The sequence below is a fragment of the Callorhinus ursinus genome, unplaced genomic scaffold (genome assembly GCF_003265705.2).
Source record: "Callorhinus ursinus isolate GAN/ISIS: 27379988/994484 unplaced genomic scaffold, GSC_fseal_2.0 scaffold84, whole genome shotgun sequence".
Lineage (NCBI taxonomy): Eukaryota > Metazoa > Chordata > Mammalia > Carnivora > Otariidae > Callorhinus > Callorhinus ursinus.
In genome coordinates this window covers 2,785,938-2,810,065 of record NW_027397146.1, presented here as the reverse complement: position 1 = coordinate 2,810,065, position 24,128 = coordinate 2,785,938, and the positions used below count along the sequence as shown (strand labels likewise).

Sequence of the window (24,128 nt, the reverse complement as noted above, 5' to 3'; positions counted from 1 at the left end):
GCTCGGCTCAATAACCTTCGGTCTTCTCTAAGCCACTAGCTGCGTTATTGCTTGTCTCTTGATTGGAGCCAACTAGCCGCCCGACCTGACTCAGCATTGTTCCACAGCAGTGCTCGTGGCCGTGAGGTGGGGCAAGGGTGTCCTTGCAGCATTGTTTCCACGAGTGAAACCCGGCCAGACACCTAGATGTGCACCAAGGAGGGGAAGCGGGGAGCAAATGTAGCTGTAATTAAAACCTCTCTCCCAGGCACGCTTCCTTATGTGAAGAGAGCAAGTTGCAGAATAAACATAGAGTATGAGAAACTCTCCAGTGTGTATGTATACATATGCATATATATGTGCAGGAAATGTCGGGAAGGATCTCATTTTGCCAGGAGGAAACAAAGCAGAACCTCCACGGGCGATAATCTCCAAAGTTGTTTACAACTGCTTCTTTGGTAAATCATCTCCGATCTTGAAATAATAACGAATGTGAACACGTGAAGAAAAGAACCAAGTTTTAGAGGAAAACAAGGTTCTTAAGAGCACATTTGATTTCAACTAAACAGACTTCAAACAAGACTTTATAAAATGCTTTAGGGAAACAATTGCTGAAAATTTTAAAAGAAATCTTTGTCACAGGGACTGCTATAGTAACTAAACACAAAGGTTTTTTGAGATTCAACCAAACTGTTAATCCTAGGTACAAACTTCCTTCTGGAAAACACGCTACATGAAACTTTTCTTCTGAAATCCAGCGGGCTGCTCGAAAAGCATCAGGCGCCATGCGCCCGCCGGTGTAAAGCCGGCAAGGACACAGCGTGGGAACCCAGTGAGCTAGCAGCAGGCAACCGAGAGCCTGCCTGCTGGTACAGGCCCTGAAAATTGGGGGGTGAGAGTGGATAACAAAATTATAATAACAGTTGCATCGGGAGAGAGATTCCAGAATTCTTATTGAATTTCAGAAGTTCATTCCCCGATAGTGAGGATTGGCCAAATACATCTTCCACACCTTTCCATAGCCAGCTTGGTGCTGTGCGGCTTCTTGAAGTTCATCGTCCTGGCACCTGCCAACTCCTGCCATCTCCACCCAGGAGATCCTGCCACCACCACCCAAGTGGCCGTCCTGGAACATACAGAGGCCCGGGAGAACCTGGGTCTGGCTGGGTTTCCTGCTCTCTAACGTGCCAGGGCTTCTGGCACCTTCCCTCCCGGGGCCCTCTGCCTTTCCCAGGGTCTAGGCTCCTGGGCCCCAGCCATGCTCCCCGCCCCCACCCCCGCCATGTCTCCCCCGTCTGTATAAGGGGGCCACCGAGGCCCAGCTGGGGGTGTGGGTGTAGGCAAAGGAGGTGCCCCAGGGCAAAGGGAGTGGGAGTCACCTTGCCCCCCCCCCCAGCTCCCAGGCCCCATCTGGCAGGTGAATGTCAGCCTCCTGTCCCCTGGGTGTGTCCCCCCCCCCAACCTGGACATGCCGCAGAATCCTCTGGGCACACCAGTCCCCCAGCTCCGCGTAGTTGCCCGCCAGCTCCTCGTCCGCCTCTCCGAGCTGGTCCACTAGGTTGAGCAGCATCATGGGCACCACCATGGACTCGGAGGCCAGGGCCCCGGGGAGACGGGGCCGGCCCAGCCCCGACGGGTCCTCCCGCACCCAGTACACGATCTGATCCATCATCTCCACCGCTTCCTTCTGGGTGGGGAGAAAGGGAGACGAGGGGCGGCCCAGGCCGAGGCCGCCCCCCTGCGCAGTCTGGTCCCTCAGGTCCTGACCCGGGGTGGGAGAGCCTCGTCCTCCCACCCGCTCACGGGACACCTTCACCAAGGGCCTCCTCTGGGCCCGGCCCTGGGTTGGGTGAGGGGGGGCAGGGGTGGATCTGCCCCACCCTGCCTCGGGGGGGCTCCCAGTTTGTGGGTGCAGGCCACTCCCAGGCAGTGAGGTCGGGTCTGAAAGCCCAAGGGGCTCCGGGGAGGAGCCAGGGCCGGGTGTGGAGGTTGAGGTGTGAAATCAACAGGACCTGCAGACAGGGGAGGGGGGTTAATTTGCTCACATTGAGCTTGTGTGTTTAGCTTTTTCATTTTCCTAACTGAAGTGTAACCTGCATCCCGAAAATGTACAAATCCTAGGAGCCCAGCTTGGTGAGTATAGGTCCCACTTATAACATTCTGACTACGTGTCTGTCCTTGAGGGTGAGGATTATTTCAGTTGCTTTTGGAGCTTGGTACACAGCAGGTGGTCAATAAATGCTTGTTGAAAGAAGGTCAGAAAAGGGGTGAGCCAACACAAGGATTTTCTGACCTGTCTTGCCTGAAAAGAAAAATTGGGGACCATGTTTTTTATTATGTATTTTACAAATCTTTTAATCAAAGCCTTAATAGTATGTGCTCTGTGGAAAGAGATGCACACAGTTCACTGATGTATAAATCAAACTAACCAGTGCATAAATCCAAGAGAAGTCCAGGTACCCTCACCTCTGGATGTCTGTGTCCCCCCAAATTCATACATTAAAATCCTAACCCCCAATGTGACGGCATCAGGATGTGGGGCCTTTCGGAAGTGATTAGGTCAGGAGGGCAGAGCCCCGCAGGGATGGGATGAGCACCCTTATAAGAGGCCCCAGACAGCTCTCTCCCCCTTCCATCATGTGAAGACACAGCAAAATGACCGTCACCTAAGAATCAGGAGGCGGGTCCTCACTGGCCGCTGGCTTGGCCAGCACCTTGGTCTTGGATTTCCCAGCCTCCGGAACTGTGAGGAATAATTGTCTGTTGTTTATAATCCACCGCTCTGGCAGGTTTGTGATAGCAGCCAGGACAGACCAAGACAGTGCCAGGGGCCCCTTCCAGGTGGGATGTGAGCTGGACAGGGGTGGGCTAGGGCAGAGGGCTGCAGGCGGGAGCCTGGGCTAGGGCAATGACGGAGGCCCGGGTGCTGGCCCATGACGTGGGGGTCTGGGGACCATGAACTCCCAGGGAAGCAAAAGACTTCTTGGGGGTCTCAGAGGGGGGGCAGTGTTGGAGAAGCTACAAGGCTCCAGAAAGCAGGGGCACTAAGAAAGGGGCAGAAAGGAACATTCTCAAACCCCCACTAGAGGCCCACAGGGCCCCTGGAGAGAAGCCCTAGGCTGTCCCCTTCCCTCTGGGCCCAGTATCAGACGTCCGAGCAGACCTGTGGCCTTGACTTTTGCACACCTGAAGCTTGCCCGAACAGAGCTTGCATGTGTTTTAAGGGAAAAATAGGTGGAATTCTCACTGGCAAGTGCAGAAGTGGGTCAGACATAACTAATCAACACAGTTAATCGTGCAACCAGCAAAGTAAATGAATGGTTCTCTCCATGTAACTGGCTTGCGAGCAGAGATGGCTGGGCTGGCGGTATCACAGCACCTGCTTAGCAGCTGCGTTTGGGGTAGAATCGACAGACTGATGAGGATGGGACCCTGGAGGAAAGATGACCCAGGCCTTTCCAAAATCCCCTTCCTTGCTGTTGTAGCACATCATGGCCTGTGAGGTCCCAACCCAAGCACTCCTGGGGCCCCCCCTCTGTGCTTGTCCTTCTGGGACTGGGCAGCTGACTCCACAGCTGAGCCTTGTTCATATTTGGGAGGGTTAGGATGCCAGGGGCCTGTCCTCACTACCTGCCTTTTTGAGGAAACGATCATTAGAAAGAGGGCCAGCCACTGGCCAAGAGGACTGACCTCTCCACTCCCACCCTCACCTAGCCCAGAAGCCACTTCTGTCACTCGCTTCCTGGTCCCTGGGGGAGGAGCTCAGGATCCAGCCTGGTGTTGGGCTCCCACTGGAATTCAGACTCAGGGGAGAGCCCTAGCCAGGGTGGGAGAAGGTACCTGGCTGAATGACAGGCCCCTTCTGGGAAGGGGCAGCTCAAATTTCCAGGGAAGCCAGCCCTCTGTCATCAGGGCACCTCCTGTCCCCTCCAGGCATCCAGTAAGGGGGGAGATAAGATAACACCTGGATCCCAGGAGGGGGCAAGAACTTCAGAGCGTAAGGCGCCTGGGTGGCTCAGTCGGTGAAGCGACTGCCTTCGGCTCAGGTCATGATCCTGGAGTCCCGGGATCGAGTCCCGCATCGGGCTCCCTCCTCGGCGGGGAGTCTGCTTCTCCCTCTGACCCTCTTCCCTCTCGTGCTCTCTCTCAAATAAATAAATAAAACCTTAAAAAAAAAAAAAAAAAGAACTTCAGAGCGTAGAGAAAGGAGCAAGGGAAGAGCTGTTGACCTAAACTTTGACAAAATAAGTCCAGGAACACCAATGCCATTTAACATATATTTATTGAAATCTACTTGATGCAAGGCACTGTGCTAGATCTGGTAGGGGAATCAGACATGAAGGGTCACCCCTGTCTTATAAGAGCTCACAATCTAACGGGTGGGGGGCAGGTGGGGAGGGCGAAGCTCTAGTGCAAGGCTGATTATAGTAAGTGCCATAAAACAAACAAGGTAAGGAGCTCAGGGAGCGCGCCAACAACTGAAATATGGACCGGGGCAGACACGGCTACTGTTCTTAGATACGCAAAGAACATTGAAGGCCAAGTTAAAAGAGACCATTTCTAGTTTTGAAGGTAAACACCTAAACTGATACTAGGAGAAGTACAGAATGTAAGTATACTAGTAACAGAGAAATTCTCAATTCCCCAATCTGATGGATTCTCTGGAAGTAGCGAGACGCTTCCAAAATAAACAACAAGGTGGTGGGCGTTGACTTAAACTCGTTTCATGGGACAAACAGGGGAACCGTACAGCAACGCTACCTGGACAGAAAGGCATTGGTCCAACTCACTGAGACTAAAAGGCATAGATTTTTACCCATCTGAGTGAGCAGAGTACAGTACCACATTCAAACAGGTGTTTCCGATAGGCAGGTGGGGCTGGGGCCGGGACCCCGAGCCGGGGAGAACATGAGGAAAACCAGCCACGTGATTCTCCTCAGGAAGCAGCCAAGTGGTAAAAGGCAACTGGCTCTTGACAGATTGCAGAAAGCAGAGACCCACTCAAGCTGGCTCAGGTCAAGGGAGACTACGGTGGGGACACAAATGAACTGATGGGGGCAGCTGCCCGAAATCCAAGAACGTAACGAGGCCAGGACTCCGCTGCGGTGCTGGAGCTGAGGCAGCTCTGGAGTGCTTAGCAGGAGCCCACACATCTTCCAGCTGGTGCCACCCATGGGGTCAACTCCTCTATATACCGTGTGGCTCCCTCTTTCTTCCAATACCAACTAGAAACGCCTCTCTCATTTTCCTTGCTCGCACTTCACAGACAAGAGAACCTGAAAGGCCCAGCCTGTCGTGTCCAGTCGGCTCTGATGACTGGTTGCTGCCCTCGAGTCAAGGGTTCAGTTCTGGTTGAATTAATGGGGCCTGGGGGGGCGGTGAGGGTCCCGGGGCACATGACAAGGCTGAAACCCCAGGCCCGTGGAATGCCAACACTGTGATTTGAGCGGGGGTGGGGGTGGGGCTCACTCTGGAAGTGCAGAAGTGGGTAAGACATAACTAATCAACACAGTTAATCGTAATAAGCAGCAAAAATGGTAAACAACCACTTTCATTTAAAAGTTTCAGCAAGTATTCAAAACTTTAATAAAAGCAATGGAAGGTTTCTTTCAGAATCTAAGAAAAGGATCTATTTTTAATGAGAGTCGGCGTTCTATGTAACCCAACTGCTCTACATTTCCCTTGCGAAAGGAATGTGTGGGATTAGAAAGAAAAAACGAAATGAGGTAGATACACAAATGCATAGACGAGCACACACAACAGGAAGCTTGAGCACATAACACTGAACTTGCGCAACTACAGGACACACGTTAAAGCCACAGGCTGCTTGCGCCGGACAGAGCACAGACGTCACCCGCAAACACAGCGACAGAAAAGATGCGGTCTTTAGTGTTAACTCTAGAAGAGGGTTTGTGCCAGAGAGAACGCGAGAACTGAGAATGACAAAAGTCAAGGAGGGCATGACGTGACGCCAGGACGCCGCGTCCCAGCGGGCGAGCTATGGAGCGGCGGCGACAACGCTGAGTTCTGAGCTAATACTGTATCTGGATCCTTCAGAGAAGCTGACAAACGGCTAGTGAGCTGCCAGACTCGCCCCCCATCAATGTCAAGTTCCTTACCCAATGGCCGTTGTGTCGAACGTGTCCTGACAGCTTGAAAAGAGACCAGTGATGCAGAAGGAAGCAGTGACTGCGGACACAGTTGGACCGGAAGCCACAGAGCAAAAGCAGCGGCTATGTAACAAGTGCTGTTGGCTTCTCTCCAGCCCGAGGGCCGGGATGGAGACATCAGAGAGAGCCACTCCCGTGGCCTGGCGGCCATTCCCGAGGACCTTCTGGCTAAGGTCACAGCGGTCACCAGGGGACCCTGCTTCCCAGGATGGGGGCCTGAGAAGCTCCTCCGGGTGTGCCTGCTGAGAAGCTCCGTCTCAGCCTCGGCGGGGCGGGGTGGGGGGGGCATCAGGAAGGGTATACCCCCTCTAGGGGCCCGCTAGTGGCCCCTGGGGCACAGCTGCTGGGAGGTCATCACACCCCAGCCCCGGGGCGGCTGGCTTCTACCTGCGGGTTCGGCAGGTCACCGGAGGCCAGCTTTCTGGTCAGCCCTTGCTGCCGTTCCTCTTGGGGGAGGCTGTCGGGAGTAACAGCCTAGCCCCAGGATGACCAGCTTCGGTTTCTACGCCACGTGGGCCATCAGAAGGGCACGGTTGCCCTCCAAACCCTTGTTCTCTTGCCCCTCCTGGGCATGGCCGCTGACGGTCCCAGCCTGGGCCTGTTGTGGCCAGCGTCTACGGCCGTGACGCACAGGGCATCAGAGGGGCACGGTTCCGCTCCGAGCCTCTGCTCTGTTGCTCCTCTTAGGTGTAGCTGCAGGAGGTGACGTCAGAACACGTGGGTGGGTTTCCCCCTAGTTGCCCAAAGCAAAAGCCACCAGACTGACCTCTTTCTGTTTCCAGAGTCACTCACTAGGAGGAGGATGCAATCCACACGACAGCATCGTTCGAGGAGATGTGTCTCGGGTGGGTCTGCTGCTCAGGCCCTGAATCCGTGCCGGGCACGGCCAAAGCTCCCGGGAGCTTGAAGGAGAGCCAGCTGCAGCCAAGACCACGTTTGGACCACCCCATTGATCTAGTTTAGGCCCCGGCCTGCTGCTGACAGGTAGGGCTATACTGAGGAACAGTCGGAATGTTCTGGCCAATCCGAGATGGACGTTTCTCTTGCGTGTCTGCGTGGCCAGGTTGGAGAGTCAAGTACTGCCCACAGACATGCACAGAGTCTGCGTCTTGGATGAGGAGAGAGCCTGCTTCTCTGGCCCCTTCCCATCCAGCCTGCCCACCTGGTGCATCCACCTTCTGGTGGGGCAGGGCTTTCAACTTTTCATTTGTAATTAAAATTCTAGAAGAAAACATCATCGTATCTCAGTACGGAAGCAATGGAAGTTACGGCTTAACGGACAACGGTGAGTGCTCAGATATGTAAAACTTAAAACTCGCACGACAAAATGTAATAAAACTGCTACAAGGAGCAAAGCAATAAAACTGGAAAAGAGATCATCACAATCGATATAGAAAGAACCGCTGTATGAAGTCAATATATCCAAAGGTAACTTGGTAACTGGTCAAAGGAGATGAACGTTACGATTTGCGTGCAAGAAAACAGGAACACGATTTAAGTCACTGCACGGGAGAAAGAAGGGGAGACTCGGAGTCAGGAGGCCTGGGTCCATCCCCAGTTCCGGTGCTAAGGAGCCACAGAACGACAGCGATAATTATGGTGATGACAGCGGACGACCTTCACTGAGTGTGCACCTTCGGGCCAGGCGTGGCGTCGCAGTTCTCACGGTAACCTTAGGAGGTAGTCCCGTGATCACCCCTGTTTTAGAGCCCGAAACAGAGGGCTGCCTCCATGGGAGGAGAGGCTATCGCTCCCGAAAAAAGAGGCATCACCTTATACTTGAGTCCTTGAGACGTCCCTGTTATGGGGATGCTCTTTCAACTACTTGAGCTTGAACAGAACAGTGCTGCTTGAGGACAAGACCTATCTATGAACCCGAAACAGACCCCAGTTGATGCTTAGTTTTGGACGCACATGGAAGTCACCAGAACAAACTGGTTGAAGAAAAATGGACGCAAAAGCAATGTAGCCCAGATTCAGTACTTATTCCTGGGAGTATGACCTCACAATGCCAAGTTATAGATGCTTCAAAAAAGTCTTTTAACGGCCATTTGAAAAAGGCAAACACGGTAAGTGGTTATGTTGTGGAGCTACGGGACAAATCTAAAAACAACAACTGTCCTAACAGTATGTGAACACGTACTTATGGCTTGGGAGGAAGTTTCTAGTGAGAGCCTTGTGCAGGGATTGTCACAGTGCTACATGGCACACAGCTTAGATGGATGGAAGCCATCGGATGTGCTTTGAAACTGTCGGGGGACTCAAAAGGGGCTACCAGGTTGGTGGAGATGGTGAGGTCAGAGATGCATGTGAGGATTCGAAATAAAACCATCTTGTGGAGTGGCGTGAGGGGAAAAAAAGGAGTATTTTCTAAAGTAATATATTATTCTATGTAATATGTGATTTACAGTATGTACGTATAACTGAATTAATAAATTAAATATTATAAGACATTTGAGTGTTCTATGTACATCCCTAACAATTTATAAATTCAAGTAGGCCAAACACCTCTGGGGCTCTATCTTGTCTTCAGGTAAAGCTGGGGTCACGTTACATCGAGGCCATCACTGACTAGCTCTGTGCCCCGCTCCCGGAGGGAGCAGCCGGGAGAAGGGGACCTACGCGCCCCCCCCCCCCCCCCCCATGCAGGTTTCTCTTCTCTCATTCTCGGTTTCAAGGCCCGCGGACTGGAATACCTTGAAGGTCCTTTATGCCCGTCACCCTAGTCCAAATAAATTAGGACGTCGGAGAAGCTACTCTCGATGGGCAAAATGGGAAGCATGTACACTTATAAATTGCTGGTGACAGTATAAACTGGATTCGACCTTTTCTGACGCGAAAACATGTCAGCGCTACAAAACTGTTCATCTCCTTTGACTCTGCCCTGCCCCTCTGGGGACTCGCCCCCCCCGCCCCGCCCCCTGCCCCGCCCCCCGCCCCGCCCCCTGCCCCCGCGGGAAGCCGCCGCCTCCGGGGGCCTCCTCTAGTCGTGGTGGGTCGGTTGATGCTTCTGCAGCGCCGCGCGCCTCTTGAACACGCGGCCACACGCGCTGCACTCGCAGCGCCTCGCCCCGCTGTGGGTCCTCCGGTGGCGACTCAGGCCCGAGCTCCGCCGGAAGGCCTTCCCGCACTTGTCACACTCGTAGGGCTTCAGGCCGCTGTGGATGCGCCGGTGCTTGATGAGGTCGGACGGCCCGCGGAAGGCCTTGCCGCAGTCGCCACAGCCGTAGGGCCGCTCGCCCGTGTGGATGCGCTGGTGCTCCAGGAGGCTGGAGCTCTGCCGGAACGCCTTCCCGCACTGGCCGCACTCGTACGGCTTCTCGCCCGTGTGGATGCGGCGGTGCTTGGTGAGCTCCGAGCTCCTCCGGAAGAGCTTGCCGCAGTGGGGGCACCCGTACGGCTTGGCCCCGCTGTGGATGCGCTGGTGCTCGGCCAGGCCGTTGACGCCGCGGAAGGACTTGCCGCAGTCGTCACAGTCGAAGGGCAGGTGGCCGGTGTGCGCCCGCTGGTGCTTGAGAAGCTCCTGGCGATCCAGGAGCTCCCGGCCACACGCCCTGCAGGCGAACGGCTTTTCGGACGTGTGCAGCCTCTGATGGCGAGAGAGGTGGGTGCTCACCTTGAAGGACCGCCCGCATTGCTCACAGTCAAAGGGCTTCTCTCTGCTGTGGACACGCAGATGCTGACTGAGGCCCGCGTTCTTCTTAAACCTCTTCCCACATTCCTCACACTCGAAGGGCTTCGCCTCCCTCTCCATTTGCTCCCTCTTCTCCAGAGCATCTTCCGGGGCTCGGCTGGGCCCGGGCTGGGGCTCTGCGGCCACATGGCCCCTCCGGTGCTCATTGAACTCCGAGACCCCCCTGAAGACCTGCCCGCAGTCCCCACACTCCCAGCCCTTCTCCTCACTGTGAATTCTCTGGTGCTGCACGAGGAGGACCTTAAGCCGAAAGGCATCCCCGCACTCTTTACATGCGAAGTGATGTGCTACAGGCGGGTTCTGAAGGCTCCCCCCGCTCCGCTCAGAGTCCCTGTTCTGTTTGGCCTCGGGGCTGGGCTCCCCGGCCCGCGGGGAGCTGGTGGATGCCATCTCCTGTGGCTGAGCGTCTTCACCCATCGTCGGCTGTTGGGTCACCAAGATGCCTTCTGAGATGCGAACCGCGAGACACTGCTCCTCTGCGGAGGAGGGAGGGAGGAGGTTACTTTCCTCTGTCGGGAATCGTATCCCTCCCGACACAGCTGCTGGACACGGCGCCCAGAGAGGCTGCGGGCAGGCTGGCTGGCGCCCATCCAACTAGAAGCAGGGACTACGGACGAGAGGCACAGAGAGGCCTCGTTGCTGCCCGCTCCCTACCACCAAAGTGGCCCTGAGGAGATCTCCCCCTTCTATGGGAGAGAAGCAGCCGCACCTCCTCCCCAAAGGCTCAGCTGCGTGTCCCCCCACAATTTTTTCATTTTTCACGTTTCTTTTTCACTCACCAGAAGGCTTCGCTCGATCTGCACTAAGGGACGGGGCAGACACCAGCAGCACGTGTCCTCACACCAGGTAGGATTCAAAACAGGAACTCCTGCTCACGGAAAAGGAAAAAGGGTTTTGCTGGCAGCCAGAGATGCCATCAGAACACAGCCAGAGTGGGGCAGGGCCTTCAAAGATGAAACCCTTTTAATCCACAAAGTCGAGCTTGGTTGTGCCCTCCGGCAGGTCAGTCATCCGTTCCAAATGCCTTCCCCAAGGGCTGGCTCCCTCCAGGGAAGGGAGGAGGCAGACCCCGGGCCCACCCGGATGCAGGGCCAGGTGGTCATCCAGAAGAGCCGATCCTCCCTTTCTCCGGGTTCACGTTCCTCAGCGCCTGCTCACTGAACTTCGCCCTGTGCTGCAACTCCCAAACCTGACCCACAGCAGGCTCCTGTCTTAGCAAACCCTCCCCACCTCACATGTGCGGCCCCTCTCAGGGCAGAGGGCCTTGCTGTGTCAACCTCTCCCTCAACAATAAACTATAATAAAATGGCCATGTAATTTTTGGGTAATCTGTGATTTTTTAACAAAGTTTCCTAAATGATAGTGGCCAGTTTGTTCTCATTTCTTTCCCAATAAAACACTGACAGGGCTTCTTTCCATGCCACTAGGAGTCGGGAGGGAGCCCTGCTACTTTGAAATGTTGACCAAAAAAGAAAAAAAGAGACGCTGAGGGTGGCAGACACTTCTGTGTTTTCTTACAGCCGATCCCCAGGGTGGGGGGTCTAAGCCCCCAGAAGGCAAAAGCTTGTGTAGGGCTACTCCAGGTGGCCCTAACCCCACACCCAGCTGTGTAGGACCGTGCAGCTGTGGGGAAGCTGGTGGAAGGGCTAGGGCCATCCTTACCCATGGAGGTCGCATTCCTGTAATATGCCAGTGTCCTCTGCTCGGCGTCCAGTCTCAGTCACTCCTTTTGTGATGTACTGTGCCACATCATCAAATGTCACTGAATCCTGAAAGAATTCCCAGGGATAAGTTGTCCTTCTATCCATTCTAGAATGAGGGTGGGGGGAGCACTAGTAATAGCAGCGATAAGAGGTGAGGGTCTGGAGTGGGTGTGCATCGCCAGCATGGAGATCTAAGCACAAGCCTCAAGAAGTCCTGGAAAGAGGGCGCCCGGGTGGCTCAGATGGTTAAGCGTCTGCCTTCAGCTCAGGTCATGATCCCAAGGTCCCGGGATCGAGTCCCGCATCGGGCTCCCTGCTCCTTGGGAGCCTGCTTCTCCCTTTGCTTCTCTCTCTCTCTCTCCCCCTCTGTCTCTCATGAGTAAAAAAAAAAAAAAAAAAAAAAAAAAAAAGAAGAAGTCCTGGAAAGAGAATCTGACCAGGCATCAGAAGACCTGGGCCATGGCCCTGGCCTCCCACTGTCTTCCCGAGGGACCTCAGTTCAATCACTTTCCTGGACCGAAATGCAGCTCCCCCACCAGCATCATGGGAATTACAACCCCAGCAGGTGTCCATTTCTTGGTAGACTCGGGAAGAAAGCAGAGGGAGGACAGGCCTAAGCTGGAGTTCAGGTCCCGTAGTGTGTCATGCTGGGAAAAGAGGCAGAGGTCACGGCCACGATCAGGGAGCAGTGACAGATTCCCAAGCCAGGCAGAGGAAAGCACAGCTCACCTGGGCCTCAAGTATCTCAAGAGGACCTGCCAGGACCGGGTTTCCTGGGGGTCCATCCTGGGGGAGGGCAAGACCCTGGGGTGGGGGCAGGCAGAGCTAAGGAAAGTGAAAAGAGCCATGAGTGACAGCAGCCCTGCCTTTGGGTCCCCGAGGACAAGATTAGTGATTTCCTCTTCCCTGGTATTAAATCTTACTCAGTCTTCTCTCGCACAGCAGCTGAGTGACAAGCCAGAGCACAGGTGTGCCTAAGAAAACATACCCCAAACACTGGGGGAAACAGACTGGCAAAGAATTCATACAGGCAGGCCGGAGGGAACCCAGACAAGACAAATGAATGCTGGCCCAGGAACAGCGCAGGGAACGCAGACGCGGATGGGGGGCCAGCAGTAGCGAGACTGGCTCTCTGAGACAGGCCGGCCACAGGCCTCCCAGCAGCCAGCCTCAAAGAGGTCAGTGCTCACACTGCATAGGAAGGAAGCGTCCCCAAAAGAATATCAGAAGAAATAACTAAGTGAGAAGTGAGAGGGCCTTCCAACTTTGTAAGGGCAACAAAAAAGATGGGGGGGGGCCACTGGAGCGAAGAGAGGCAACAAAAGAGCAGGATCCAGGTCTTGTTGGGCTGGAAGCAGGGCCTTTTAAAGGCCATGCCCCACCGAACTCAAGCAATTATCCAGGTGACAGTGAGACAGATGCAGACAAGACCATTTCTGTGAAACGTCTGACAAAACGAAAAGTTGGACAAAACAACTAGAAAGAGGAGCCTCAAAGAAAAGATCTTCAAACACCAAGTCGCTAAATAAAAGATCTGAACAATATGTACAATTTACCTTTTTCTTCCAGATTGCAAAATATGTGAAATGGTGTAATTATATTACCACAAATGTGTGTGCCTCAGAGGCCTCCCGTTTCAGTGAATTCAAAAGAAGCAGGAACACAGTTTCTGTTCTGATGTCAGGTCAATTCAATTTAATTCCTAACTAAACGAAAAGGAGGCATTTTCTACACTAGCTCAAGGAGTAGAAGACCCAGACACTCCAGAAAGACTTACATAAAATCAGATATTGAAAGGGATAGATGATAAACACTTCTACTTCTGGCCATGATATTGTAACAAAGAACAATGTCCTGCCATAAGGTGGCTCAGTCGTGAAGCGTCTGCCTTCGGCTCAGGTCATGGTCCTGGGGTCCTGGGACTGAGCCCCGCATCGGGCTCCCTGCTCGGCGGGGGAGTCTGCTTCTCCCTCTCCCGCTCCCCCTGCTTGTGTTCCCTCTCTCGCTGTGTCTCTCTCTCTGTCAAATAAATAAATAAAAATCTTAAAAAAAAAAAAACAAACTGGACAGGGCGCCTGGGTGGCTGAGTCGGTTAAGCGACTGCCTTCGGCTCAGGTCATGATCCCGGGGTCCCGGGATCGCGACCCACATCGGGCTCCCTGCTCGGCGGGGAGCCTGCTTCTCCCTCTGACCCTCCCCTCTCTCATGGGCTCTCTCTCTCTCTCTCTCTCACTCTCTCTCTCAAATAAATAAATGAAATCTTTAAAAAAAAAACTGGACAAAATAGATTTGAAACAAGTTTTCAGATAACTGGGCAGCAGGAAGTGCAGGACCGTCGCCCTGAGAGAAGAGAAACTGTCCTGGCTCCGCCTGGAGGCAGGGGAGGGGGACTCCAACGGAGCTTGGTGGCTTCATCAAGACCCAGACTAGCATCCAGGGCAGTTGATGCAGCTAGAAGTTGCAGAGCAGAGTTCCAGAAAGGAGGGAGCTATGCAGAAAAAAAGAGCTCCAAAAGATCAGCATAAGGCTCCCCTTGAGCCTTTCCTGACTCCCCAGCCACGCATACATAATAAAACTCCCAAAGACTAGGAAAAGAATGGCCAGGAAGCTTTAAGCTGAACAATTCCCAGGACACACATAGGTAGCGAGATGTTCAGGGTTCAAAAAACCAGAGTAAAGAGTCCTCAGTGATCACCTGGGCCATTCAGTAGAGACTCAGAGGGGCCACGCCTTAGTAGCAGGACTGACCGACTCCTGGGGCCACAGCCACCCCGAACCTGCTCTAGACAAGCTTACAAATAGGCCTCAATGTGATGAAGCTGGTCCACAAATAACTACCTCCCCAAAGGAAGTCCAACCCTTTTCAAAGCGAAATAACAAAATCTAGACACTCAACAATATGATCTCTATGACGTCCAACAGCCAAAATAAAATTACTGAAATGCCAAGAGGCAGGAAACTGTGACCCATGGCAAGGAAAATCAGGTCAACAGAAATACTCAAAAATGATTACTGGTAGAACTTACAGATAAGGATAACAGCCAGTTTAACTAGGTACAAGTATTGAAAGAAAAACAGAAACATAATGAAAAAAATGGACAATATAGACAAGATCCAAGTGGGGCTTCTGGAGGTGAAAACTATAACAGTTAAAATGAAAATTTCACTGGATGTGATTAACAGCAGATTAGACACTGGATTAGAAAACTTGAGGATAAAAAGAAGGATTAGATTTAAGCTGAACAACTCCCAGGATACACACAGGTAGGGAGATGTTCAGGGTCCAACCCCTCCCCCCCAAGAGATTAGAAAACTTGACGATATAGCAATAGAAACTAACCCAAATGGAGATCAAAATGAAAAAAAAAAAAGATATTTACAAAACAGTCTCAGTGACCTGGACATAACAGAAAATCACCTAACACACATGTAACTGGAATCTGAAAAGACGAAGAAAAGGGGGAGAGGATAAAAATATAGTTGAAGAAATAATGGTTGAAATTTTTCCCCCCAAATTTGATGAAAACTAGATCCAAGAAGCCCAGCCAACCCCCTACCAAGACTAAACAAACAACAAAACCAAAAAACCACATACATAAACCGAAACACGTCATAATAAAATTGCTGAAAACTAGTGATGAAGAGAAAATCTTAGAGCAGCGGGGGCGGGGGGGGGACATGTTATATACAGAAGTGCGAAGATAAGAACAACTATGGGCTTCTTATCAGAAAATGTGCAAAGCCAGCAAACAGCTGAATGACGTTTCTAAAGTGCTAATGGAAAAAACCCCGTCAACCTAGAATTCTATATTCAGGGAAAATACCCTTCAAAAATGAAGGCAAAATAAAAACTTTTTCAGACAAAAAGCTGAGAGAATTGGTCCCCAGCAGACCTGTACTATTAAAGAAAGTTCTTCAGGTGAAGGAAAATGATACCAGATGGAAACTTGGATCGACACAAAGGAATGAAGAAGACTAGGAATGTAAAAACACTTTTACCCCCTTTATTTTTAAATCTTTAAAAAATAACTGACCATTTAAAGCAAAAATAATAAGGTACTGTGGGGTTTATAACATGTAAGTAAAACATATGATTGTGTGTTTAAGGAAGCCCTCTGAGACTCTGATGCATGTTAAAAAGCCAGGAGTAGAGATAAAATACAATTCCAAAAAATAATCCAAAAGAGTAAAGAAACAAAGGAAAAAGAACAGAGAGAATAAACAGAAACAAATAGCAAGATGGCAAACTTAAATCCAAGCTCATGGATAATTAAGTCAAATGTAAATGGACTAAACACTCCAATCGAAAGGCACAGATTATTAGACTATATTAAAAACAATACTCAACTCTATGCTGTCTGTAAGAAACTTTAAATATAAAGACTTTAAATGTAAAGACATAGATAGGTGAAAAGTAAAAGGATGGAAAACAACATACCATAGGTCTAAATAATCCCAATGTCAAAAATAACAAAAGGAGGGCGCCTGGGTGGCTCTGTCATTAAGCGGCTGCCTTCGGCTCAGGTCATGATCCCAGGATCCTGGGATCGAGCCCCGCATCGGGCTCCCCGCTCCGTGGGAAGCCTGCTTCTCCTTCTCCCTCCCCCTGCTTGTGTTCCCTCTCTCGCTGTGTCTTTCTCTGTCAAATAAATAAATAAAATCTTTAAAAAAAAATAACAAAAGGAGAGGGGGAATGATGGATGTGGCTCAGAGCTCTGGAGACCTTACTGAAGAGTCCTAGAACTCAGAGCAGGAAGAAAAATGGAGAACTTAAACATAAAATCAACCAGTGGCAGAAAACAAGAAAAAAAAAAAAAGAAAAAGAAAAAAAAATGAAAAAAAAAAAAACCCAACAGGTGGCTAATACGGATGGCACATAGACTACAAAAATTCCAATCCTTCATAGAAAATGGAGACAGACAGCAACTGTTTACTAAAAAACCCAAAGAGAGTAGGGGAAGGGGAGAGAAGAGCTAAGTGTATATTTGCATTTCAGGAGAAAAAAGGAGTAAACGGAGTGACTTGTAGCTAAAATAAGCACACCTATACTGTAACGTGTGCCACCCTGGGGTAGAGTCTAGATTTAGAAAGGTCTTCTGCTTTCTGTTTCTGTACCATGTGAATTTTTAGTAACCAAGCTGCATTTCTTTGGTAATCAGAAAAGAATAACAATTTAAAAAGATTTGGGTAGGCTTTAGATAAGAAAGATTCTTAGCATGTGAGGGGGTAGGGCTGAGGCCAAGGAAACAATGGGGAATGGCCCTCAAAGCTGAGCAACATCCTGAGGTACCCACATGGGCATGGCAGACACAGGGGAGAGGGGCTGATAGCAATGTGCGGGCAGTCCCAGAAAGCTTAGAGATAGGACCATGGGGTTGGGACTTCCTGGGCTCATCCCCCCAGGCTCTCAGGGCCACGGAGGGGTGTGAGCAGAAGGCCTCCTTTAGTCTCAACATCCACAGAAGCCCCATTCCCTTCTTCAACCCAGTGCCCAGCACAGGTGCTTCCCTCGTGTGTGAGTGAAGCCCCAGGTACCCAGCAGCCAAGCTCTCTGTGTCCCACTGTCACCTGGGTAGGGCCCCCCTCTGAGCAGTTGGGATTCTTCCTGGCATACATTTGATGTCTGGTTTGACTGTGGCTTCCAATACAAAACAAACTGGTCGTAGATTACTTATACAATTCATTGAGAAAACTCACTTCCATTGACATTGAGGTTTTGCTACCAAGTGGAATGGACAGAACATCTCATATTTACCTTCTGAAAAAGATGGCCTGTTAAAACTTGTCTCACTGTCCTCAAGCCCAAGACCTAAGGCCTTAACCCCTTACAAAGACCTGGCCCAGCCCACCTGGCCCAAATCCGGCACCCCGCATCTCAGCCGTTCCTTCCAGACACCCTGACATTCATTCTGTCCTAAATATGCCAAGATGATGCCCTTCGGGGCTCTGAACATGCCACAGGTAGTTCCTGCTAAGAATTCAGGCCTCATTCAAGTGTTACCTCCTAAAGTGTCTTCACTCTCGAGCCCAATCACCATTTACTCATAACACTTTTCACTACCTAAAAATCATCCTCTGAAATGAAATTGTCTTTACCTGACTCCCCAGGAGAAACGTCACCTCCCAAAGGATAGAGACCTTCTCTTTCCTGGTCACCCCTGAATCCCCAGCGTCTGCAGGAGCTCCTGGCACCGAGTGGACATGGGATAAACTGTGGGGGGGAGGGGCGTGTTAAATGGAGCAAACCTCTAGTTACAGAGTACCTACTACATGTTTGGTACTGTGCCTCTCCCTTCACATCATTTAATTACTGCAACCAATAGTTATTACCCCCTCCATTTTACACAGAAGGAAGTCATGGATCCAAGAGGTTAAGTAACTTGCCTGAGGCCCAGCTCCCAAGATTTAAGACTTTTCAAGCCACACCAAAGAAAGGAAATATGCAGCCCTCTAACACCAGGCCATATCCAGAGAATAGGCAGTTGTTGAATGTCCTAATAGCCTAATGGTATATATGGACTTCGGGGGCTGGCTTTAAATCATCCTTTTGATATACCATCAGAGACCCTCACTGGGCGCTAGTCACACACATCATTCTCTCTCTCTCTCTCTCTCTCTCACACTCACACACACAGTTTTTCCAAGCCACCCATGTTTAATTGAGCACATCCTCCTGAAGCGTTCTATTTAATTGAGCAGATCCTATCAAAGTGTTTTGACTTAATTGGAATGATTAACTGTTGAAATCCTCGAGCCACAACCCCCAAGTGAATTATTAATTATCCTTTCCTGTGTAGCAACAGGAGTGGCCCTTCCTGTATCAGGCTTGCCCAGGGGACCTAACCTGCGAGAAATTCGGATCACCACACACATTCCCAGCACTCATGGACATACAGAGATCATTTAGAAAGTGCTCATAAAAACAGGAGGGAAAAAGTGAGCCCTTCTTTCACAAAAGTAGCCAAATTCTGTATGATAAGATACACATTAACCCCCACTGCAGTTAAAAGTAAATTATCACCAATCCCGAAGATCATCTGATCATTTAGAAGCCATGCTGTACCACTGCTCTGCTTTGAAATGGCGGAACTAACCTGGGAAAGAAGCCGGATGCTGTGACAAAAGTGACAAATACAGATGTCCACTGCCTTCCAAAAGTGGACCTGCAGGGGCCAAGGCCAAAGCAATTACAGGAAGAATATGAAAATCATAGTAATGCACCTGATGGATACAGAAGACGATGCTGACCTTGACCATAAGGCACTTTGATTCACCCAAAACTCATATAAGGTGCGCTCCTACACCCACCTGGGAAATGGCAGTTTGGAGAAAGATTATGGAAAAACAAATCTCTCTCTCTTAATATAAATAATATTGTCCTCCTTCTTTAAGTGGGATCTGAAGTATAGTCTAACGACTATGCACTCCCAGAGAGTGAAGGCCCTATCAAAGGTTGGCGGCAGATTCCACCCTGGACCAAGCAAAGTGCCAGAGAGACTGCAACTGTTTGATGAGCACAGGGGGATCCTCTTGATGCGAACCCCCTGCCTGACGATCTGAAAAATCATGTATTCTACAACACGAGAGCTCATGTGAGTGCAGAAATATTCCTGATATGTGCTTTAGATGGCAATGTACATTTTAATCAACTTCTTTAAATCAAATTTTCTGTGTAGAATCAGAAACGCTGAGAACCAAAATAACCATTCCACTTTGATATGAAAGAACAGAAATTAACAGCTGAATTCAATGGAGACAAAAGCCAACCCATGTCAAAAAAGTAGTGAATAATTAGGTGTCTTTAAAAGGTGGCGTTTGAGCTCAGAATCCCTCCTCAGAATGTACTAGTAAAGTTTGCATCTGAGCCTAAAAGATCAGTATTTCATCAATTCCATGGCACCGATGGCCATGCAACCTCCCTAGCAGGTACCCTTTTCCCCTGGGCAGTGGGGCAGGGGAGAGGCAGCAAAGCCACCCGAACTGGATCTATCTAGCAGCTTCCAGAAACTTCTAAGGGATGCCAGAAATACCTGGACTCCCTGGAACATCTAAATAAGGACCTGTACCAGAATGTCCTCAGGCCCTGGAAGACAACAGCTAGCTCGTGGTGTTCAGTTCTGGGCAGAGCAAAAATGCCCTGGAGGGTGTCTTTATAGGTCAGACAAGAGACCTCACTCCTCAGCATCTAATTCAGATGGGTGCCTGTGGCTTTCTGTCCCATGCAAATGACTGCCTAGATTCCCAAGTCCCCTCACTGAGTATCTGTCCTCCTTCAAGTCTTGCTGCTTACACCGAGAATTGTCTCTGGGCAAAGACGGTTCAGTGACACTGACATATATGCAAATAGAAGGGCTTCCAGAAACGAAAGGATATTTCCCACCATCTTGCCTCCTCACCCATGGGACCTTCTGACAGCATGATCAGCTTTAAGGCCAGTAGACATGGTCTGTAAACTCCCAGACTTACCCCGAAGAGACATACAAGGATGGCTCATCGTGTCTCAGGCCAATTCTGAGTGATAAGTCAGGCAGGTAAGGTCCCACCTGTTGGGACTGAAATAATTCAGGGGGACAGAAGCAGACTTGGGTGCACCTTCCAGGAACATGTCTCTCTGGGTCATGAGTGCTTGACCGAAGGACAGGGTGAGACAACACACACTGCCAAGATCCCAGTCCAACCCAGCCAGGCAAGGCCAGGATGCTGACCCAAGCCTCTGGGCTGAAGGCGAAGTTGGCCTCCAGGTGCTCTCAACTTGTCTCACCAGGATGTGGCCACAAAGGCCTTATCGGGGCCCACCCAGTACTGTGCAAACGCACTGCTGCTAGAAGTGGCAGAATCCTAAAGGGCCAAGAGAGGGTGTTTCACCAGGAAAGTCTGTTTCTCTTGGGATGTTTGTGTCTGTGCGCGTCTTTTTCTGTGTGCGTGGGTGGGAGGCATCTGTCTCCATCCTCCCCGGTTTTCCTCTCTCACTTTGCCTGGGCACCTGTCCCTCTCTCTCTTTAGGTTTCCGTTTTCTTACCCTTCTATAAAAAGCCAGAAGGTAGACCAGAAGGGGATTTTGTAGTGTTTGTTGTACTTAACTGAGAAAAGGTTTATGTTCCCCCTTTCCCAAGAAGATGCATGGCATCTTACTAAAAATCAAAATAAATTCTAAGTGTAGATTCGTTTAGGTTACATTGCCCTGGATATGAGAGAGTCTACACAGGTATGAGGGATGCTCATTTGGGGAGCCCAGGCAGGTTGGGACCGAGGCCGGAGCAGTGCACTAGAATCCTGGCTTCGGGTTTGCTAAGAACCCAAGGGGCAGAGTAGCAGGTGTGGGTGGGGCCAAGGAATCTGCATTTGCAACCAGCACTTTGGGGATTGGAATGTAGAACTGTGCCTTGTTAGTATTGAGCCTATCTAGAATCTGGAGTCTTCCTCACCACCAGCACTCAGCAGACAGGATTCAGGCCTGTGAGCTTCCGGGATGGGATCCCACTATCTGCGCCAATTGTCAGACTCCTGGGAAGAGAATTCACACTTTCTAGTGATTTTCCAAGGGGTCTCTCACCCAAAGACGGCTGCAAATCACTGTTCAAGAGGATTCTAAACATAGATCCAGGGACATTTTGGGGGGAGTGGACTGGACTGTGCCTGACACTGTGCAAGCTGCTTCTACTTAAAGGCTCAATGGGGGAGGGAGGATGGGGAAGGGGGTGAGTAGGCATTAGTACCCAGAGGGGGTGCTGTTCTGGCAATCTCCTCTGAAATGCTTTGGTAAAGGAAAAATGTCGGGTCTGAGGTTTAAGAGAAAATATTTCACTGACCAAGGAGACTGAAGGGGGCTGGCAGCCAGGCTAGGCCAACGTTGGCTGGAGGGCGTCAGTTGGAACAGGGTGGGACCTCTGGGAAGAGGGCCAGGATTTGGGGGGGGGGTTGTTTGAAAGGGACCATGGGCTTTGGGCGGCAGGCAAGTGTGTGTTTGTGGGGGTAGGATGGAAAAAGACATGTAATTAATCACCCAAATATAGACTAGGAGGCAGCAAAGGAGTTTAAGGGGGAGGCACAGGAGCAGGAGCTGGTGGCCCCCAGAAGGACGACAGAAAAAGCCCTGTTCAGACCTAGAGCCTTGAGCTCATCTTCCCCCAGCAAGCGCTGCCCCCTCGCGCTCCCTCATAGCTCTTGGGCTATCCCCCCATCCCTCCCCACCAACCTGAGGCTCAACCTCCACCCAAAAGGAAAGGAGGAACTCCATCAGCAGGAACCCTTCCCAGCTCATCCACCCAGCGCCCCGGACTGCGGCTCAGCCCCTCCCCCAAACTGGGGGAAAGCCCTTTAACCTTCCCAACGCCCCCTCCCCCCCCTCAGCCTCCGTTGCACTTGGGGCAGGGGGTCCCCTCCTTCCCATAACGACCAGTTCCCAGTGTCCCTCCAAAAGCAGCGTAGGCCTCGGCACATCCGCGATTCCCGCCCCTGACTGCCGCCCCCCGCCCGCCGCGAGAAGGCCTTCGGGCCTCCTCGTACCCTCCATCTGGGACTCGTCCTTCACTCTGGATGGCCTCAGGGCCGAGCAGTTTCCTGCGGGCCCTGCGGGCCCAGAAACGCCCCCCAAAAACGCTTGGCCTCCACCCACCGCACACTCTGCGGAACACTCACCCTAGCCCCGCGCACTCTCTCAGGCTGCCCCCCTGCGCATCCTCCCGTGGCCCAAACGGTCAGCCCAATCCCGCACACCCTCCCGCGCCCTGGGCACATCCTCCCGTGGCCCTCATGCTCACCCCGGCCCCGTGGCGGCCGACGCGCAGCCCTCGGTGGAGCGGCGCTGGCGCGGCCCAAGCAGGCCCGGCGTGGCAGGAAACGCCACGGAGCCGCCAGCGCCCGGCTGAGCCCAGCAGCCCCGCGGCGCGTTTCCGGAGCCGCGGGCGCCGCCGGGGGTAGTGGGGGAGCAAAGCCCCGCCCTGGCCCCGGCCCCGCCCGGCCAGCCAGCCCCAATTGGCCTGGAGAGGGGGCGGGGCAGGAAGGGGGCGGTGCTGAGGCCCGGGGGGGAGGGTCAGGCGCGACCACGGGTGATCTGCGCGTGCGGGCCCGTTGCCTAGCGGAGGGGGGAGGACTGGAATGAATGTACAAGTGAATGAATGAACAAACGAACGAACGAATGAATGAATGAGCGAACGAACCAACGAGCTCATGAAGGAAGGAATGAAGGAATGGAAAGAACCCCGCCCCCTCGGGCGCCTTCTGGACGGGGGTGGGGGGGGGATGGGAACAGAAAGCAAAGCAGAGCAAAGCCAGATCTCACGGGAGGGGTCGAAGCGCCTCACTGAGTCACCAATGCTACTGTGAGCCCTTTTGCTGTAAGAATAGAGCTGTGAGCAAAACCAGGCCGCCTCGCTGCCCTCAGGGGGCGCGCATTTGGCGCCCAAGAGCTCCTGTGAGTGTGAGTGTGTGTGTGTGTGTGTGCGCGCGCGCTTGGGCACGAGTGTGGGAATGGGAGTAGAGGGGAAAAGTATTTGAGTTAATTTCAAAATAGGTCATACTATGAAGAAAAACCAACGGGATTCCTCGCGGGGGAGGGGAGGACCTTGCAGCCATTTCCAGAAGACTTTGGTGCCAGTCATCAGAAATCTAGGAAGCTGCCTTTGCTCAGCAGTGTGCTAAGCCCGTTGATGCTTTCTTGAAGACTCCTGTTTCCTAAGGAAGACGGTAATAAGCAAGGGTCAGCATACAACACATAAGAGTGATAAGAACTGTGAAGAGCATCAATTAAGGTGATGTCTGGGAGTGATGGTGGGGGAATTCGGTGAGGCTATCGTTGATGTGAGACTTGAATGACAAGGACTCAACCATGTGAAGCTTGTTGAAGACAGGAAGGGCATCTGAAGGCAAAAGGGACAGCAAGTGTAAATGTCTTCTGCCAGGAATAAACTGGGTATATTCTAAGACCAAAAGGGAAATGCTGGACTGTAGTAAGCCAAGCGAAAAAAGAGCCACACTGGTGGGGTGAAGCTGGGCACTGAAACAACATGTCTGAAAGACATGGTTTAACATGTTTTTCATTCTGTATTAATAAACATTTAATGCTTTATTAGTGATAATGATAACCAACTTCTTCAATATTCTTGTAACAATTTTATCCATTAGACGTTAACAACTTTTTTTCCTATTTTCCTTCAGATTTTATTAGGAAAACTTTGCAATATACGGATCAATTCGAAGATCTGTACCTAGGTACCAAACACTAATACTCTACAATTAGCATTATGCTATACTTGCTTGATTGGAAGGTCATCCTTATTTTACTGATCCGTTTCAAAATGAGCTACAGACATCAGTAGGCTTCACCCCCAAACACTTCAGCATGCATAACATTAGCTAGAGATCAATACCTGTTTACTGTTTTTTTTTTTTTAAAGATTTTATTTGACAGAGAGAGACACAGCAAGAGAGGGAACACAAGCAGGGGGAGTGGGAGAGGGAGAAGCAGGCTTCCCGCCGAGCAGGGAGCCCCATGCGGGGCTTGATCCCAGGACCCTGGGATCATGACCTGAGCAGGAGGCAGCTGCTTAACCAACTGAGTCACCCAGGCGTCCCCCTATTTAC

General features: G+C 51.4%; 2 protein-coding genes across 4 annotated transcripts in view; one reads left to right on the top strand and one right to left on the bottom strand.

Annotated features, from left to right (window-relative positions):
• Nucleotides 1–24,128, top strand: part of LOC141371659 (paraneoplastic antigen Ma6F-like) — a 92,450-nt gene that overhangs the window by 29,762 nt on the left and 38,560 nt on the right. The window lies entirely within an intron of this gene.
• On the bottom strand, nt 6,979–22,424 carry ZNF275 (zinc finger protein 275). 3 transcript variants are annotated; one of them, XM_025862900.2, is made up of 4 exons: nt 22,307–22,424; nt 11,506–11,612; nt 10,623–10,711; nt 6,979–10,319 (listed from the first exon to the last, which is right to left on the bottom strand). In XM_025862900.2, the coding sequence occupies exon 4, from the start codon at nt 10,258–10,260 to the stop codon at nt 9,133–9,135; it is 1,128 nt and encodes a 375-aa protein (XP_025718685.1). In that variant the 5' UTR covers nt 10,261–10,319; nt 10,623–10,711; nt 11,506–11,612; nt 22,307–22,424; the 3' UTR covers nt 6,979–9,132. The 3 variants fall into 3 exon arrangements, with proteins under 3 accessions (XP_025718685.1, XP_025718686.1, XP_025718687.1); XM_025862901.2 differs by lacking the exon at nt 22,307–22,424 and adding an exon at nt 20,972–20,995; XM_025862902.2 differs by lacking the exon at nt 22,307–22,424 and adding an exon at nt 15,985–16,122.